Below are 3,413 nucleotides of genomic sequence, written 5' to 3'. Positions count from 1 at the left end.
GGGGGGGGGAGACCCCCTTGAAATAATGTGCCGTAACATCTAAAACTAAATTAGATCTAGATCTAGATTTAGATCTAGATCTAGATCTAGATCTAACCATTTGCGACGTTTTTCAATGCCAAAATCGTGTTCAAGGCCCTAAAAAGAAAACCACAAAAAGCTTCAAAATAATACCCTTTATGACACGGGAGGTTTTCTAGATCTATAAATTTACCTCAAGGAAGCCAAATGGGCCACAGATCGATCTCTATCGAATGGATCATGTAGACTAGTCAAGTCAATAAGACGTGTATTATTGAAATATTTCAAAGGTTAACAATAGGTCTATGAAAGAAAACGTTACCTTTGAGCCAATTTGGTTGCCACACTGGCCGACCTGAACGTGCATAATCTCACGCATCTTGAGTGTTGGCTGAAGTGACTCCCCTAGGAAACCCCCTCTGGAGGCAGAAATCAAACCACGAAATCTCCGTAAATATTTGTATGATGGAAAAACTTTATTTATTTACCAAAGTTCTTTGCTGGAAATTTGAGCCCCTACTCTCTTCACGACGGATGAGTAGTTACTAAGGAAGGTTGCGTATCGTTTCTATGGAGGAATGACGTCATGGGGTTTTTAGAATTTTCAATCGAGATTATTTGTGTGTCGCCATGTTAGGCTAGCCTAGGCTAGGCCTATGTTATGAACGCTAGGCTACATGTAAATCTAGGCTAGATCTAGGATAGGCCTATTGTCGATGTTTGTTTTTCAAGGCGTTTTGAATAGGCCTAATCCCCGAAATATACTTGAAAAATAGGTCCTTTTTCCCCAATTTGAATAAGCTTTTATTCGGTTCTGCCTTCATGAAACTGGTCACAAAATGCAGCAGCGTTCTCTTGATGACGTCATGTAATTTGCAGAGTTCTACGGACCTTCAGAGGCATCCGCCAGCTATCAATTACCTAGGCTAGATCTAGATGCTAGATAAAGGAAAATGCTGACTGTTTTTATTTGTTGTTGCTATTTTTTGTGCACGTGTTTTACGACGCTCGCAACTGCATAAGATCATACGAGCGCTCGGGACTCTATAAACATTTTCATTTGGAAGGAAATTTTGAATTTTGACCGGGTGGCGGCCGAAGCCAACTTTTATCAATTAGATCTATGGACAACCGAGGGATCTTTAACTGGCACAACTTGCACACGGGACCTCCTAGATTTTTCAACCTTTTTGGAGGATCTTACCTACCATAAGATCAGGGGTGGGGCTGAAAGACTGCAGTAAGGAGCCAAGGAGTAGCAGTGGAACGGCTGCAGAAAGGGTCAGGAACCCAGAGGATGGGGCACAGAAGAGGGGGTGGAAAGTGGAGACGAAAGCAGGCGACAGAACATTGTTAGAGAGCAAGAAAGGGGGTGAAAGGAGAAATATTTTTTTGAATAAAATTTTCCGTCGCTTTCCAGAGTTGAACCCTAGGCCTATTGAACGAGAGGCGAACACCATAACCTCTCAACCACGAGAGCCCGTGAAATACCGACTGAGGCTGACAAGGTTTTCGAATATCAGCTGTTACTTTTATTTAAAATAGTAGTAGTAGTAGTAGTAGTAGTAGTAGTAGTAGTAGTAGTAGTAGTAGTATCATCATCATCATTATTATTATTGTTGCTGTTGTAGTTGTTGTTATTGTCATTTGTATTGTTGTTGTTATTATTATTACTACATGTAGTAAAAGCAGCCGTTCCACGAACGGAATAATAATGAAGAAGTATTAAGAAAGTTAAAAAGAGGAAAAAGAGGAAAAAGACTGAAAACATGAAAGAAACAAGACATAAATATTTTACCTTGAATTTATCCTTGTTGCACACCCTCTTGACTACCTCTAGTGGTAGGACTTCTTCCCCTTCTTCTAAGGCGTGGCATTTTCTCCTAAAGTTCCAGCTCGATCACTTTTTTTTAAAAAAGAGTTAGGTCTACATGCCAATGTTGCTTCCTAGAAGAACCTAATCTAGATTCTAGATCTAGCCTAGACCTCGAAGGATTATAAAGACATAGGCCAATAATTGAAAGAAGGAGCCTTGGCCCATAGTTAGATCTAAGTTTAGAAATTCACATTTTTAACTACCGACAGGCGTCACAGATGGCCTAGATTTCTAGATCTATTCACAGCAGGAAAAATCCACTTTCAAGAATACTTTCATGATTCCTTGATCTCGATCTAGATTTACCAAAAGCCTAGTTCTAGACTCTAGCTCTATTCACAGCAGGAAAAAATCCACGTTTCAATACTTTCATCATTCTTGATCTCGATTCTCAAATAGATCTAGATCTAGATCTAGATATAGATCTTAGAATCTAATGCACAGCAAGAAAAATCCACTTTCAATATTTAATAGGTTATCGAAATATCACAGATCTAGATTTTACTTTCATTTCATGATTCTTCATGATTCTTCTTGATTCTAGATCTCATCTAGACACTGCAGAAAATACACTCATCCTTAGGCGTGCGAGCTAAATCCACTGCAGGAGAAATCTACTTTTAACAAATCTTGATCTAGATATTAGATCTCGACATAGGCCAAGGCTACTCTTGGTGCTTTCGACGACACCTTCCCTGTCACTGTCACCACCCTCCCTCAGCAGTGCTTTCTGGCCTCTTTTATCTCTTCCTTTCTCTCTCTATCTCTTCCTTTCTATGTCTTTATCTCTTCCTTTCTGTGTCTCTATCTCTCCCTTTCTATGTCTCTCTCTCTCTCTCCCCTTTCTATGTCTCTCTCTCTCACTTTCTATGTCTCTCTCTCTCCCTTTCTATGTCTCTATCTCTCCCTTTCTATGTCTCTCTCTCTTCCTTTCTATGTCTCTCTCTCTCTCTCTCTATGTCTCTCTCTCTCCCTTTCTATGTCTCTCTCTCTCCCTTTCTATGTCTCTCTCCCTTTCTATGTCTCTCTCTCTCTCTCCCTTTCTATCTCTCTCTCTCTCTCTCTCTCTCTCTCTCTCTCCCTGGTCTCCCTTTCTATGTCTCTCTCTCCCCCTTTCTATGTCTCTCTCTCTCCCTTCCTATGTCTCTCTCTCTCTCCCTTTCTATGTCTCTCTCTCTCTCCCTTTCTATGTCTCTCTCTCTCCCTTTCTATGTCTCTCTCTCTCTATCTCTCTCCCTTTCTATGTCTCTCTCTCCCTGGTCTCCCTTTCTATGTCTCTCTCTCTCTCCCTTTCTATGTCTCTCTCTCTCCCTTTCTATGTCTCTCTCCCTTTCTATGTCTCTCTCTCTCTCTCCCTTTCTATCTCTCTCTCTCTCTCTCTCTCTCTCTCTCTCTCCCTGGTCTCCCTTTCTATGTCTCTCTCTCCCCCTTTCTATGTCTCTCTCTCTCCCTTCCTATGTCTCTCTCTCTCTCCCTTTCTATGTCTCTCTCTCTCTCCCTTTCTATGTCTCTCTCT

At 41.1% G+C, this 3,413-nt stretch overlaps 1 protein-coding gene across 1 annotated transcript in view; it reads right to left on the bottom strand.

Annotated features, from left to right (window-relative positions):
• The window catches only part of LOC101845001 (tubulin beta chain), a gene marked incomplete in the record, with an annotated part of 37,127 nt that extends 36,543 nt beyond the window's left edge, over positions 1–584 (bottom strand). The window contains 1 exon segment of the mRNA XM_013083207.2: positions 344–584. Within this exon segment, the coding sequence (XP_012938661.1) occupies positions 344–400 (57 nt within the window).
• Positions 585–3,413: the final 2,829 nt, after the last annotated feature.

This window comes from Aplysia californica, unplaced genomic scaffold, assembly GCF_000002075.1.
Source record: "Aplysia californica isolate F4 #8 unplaced genomic scaffold, AplCal3.0 scaffold00217, whole genome shotgun sequence".
Taxonomy (NCBI): Eukaryota; Metazoa; Mollusca; class Gastropoda; order Aplysiida; family Aplysiidae; genus Aplysia; species Aplysia californica.
The sequence above is the reverse complement of the archived record's forward strand: the minus strand, read 5'-3'. Positions and strand labels throughout refer to the sequence as shown.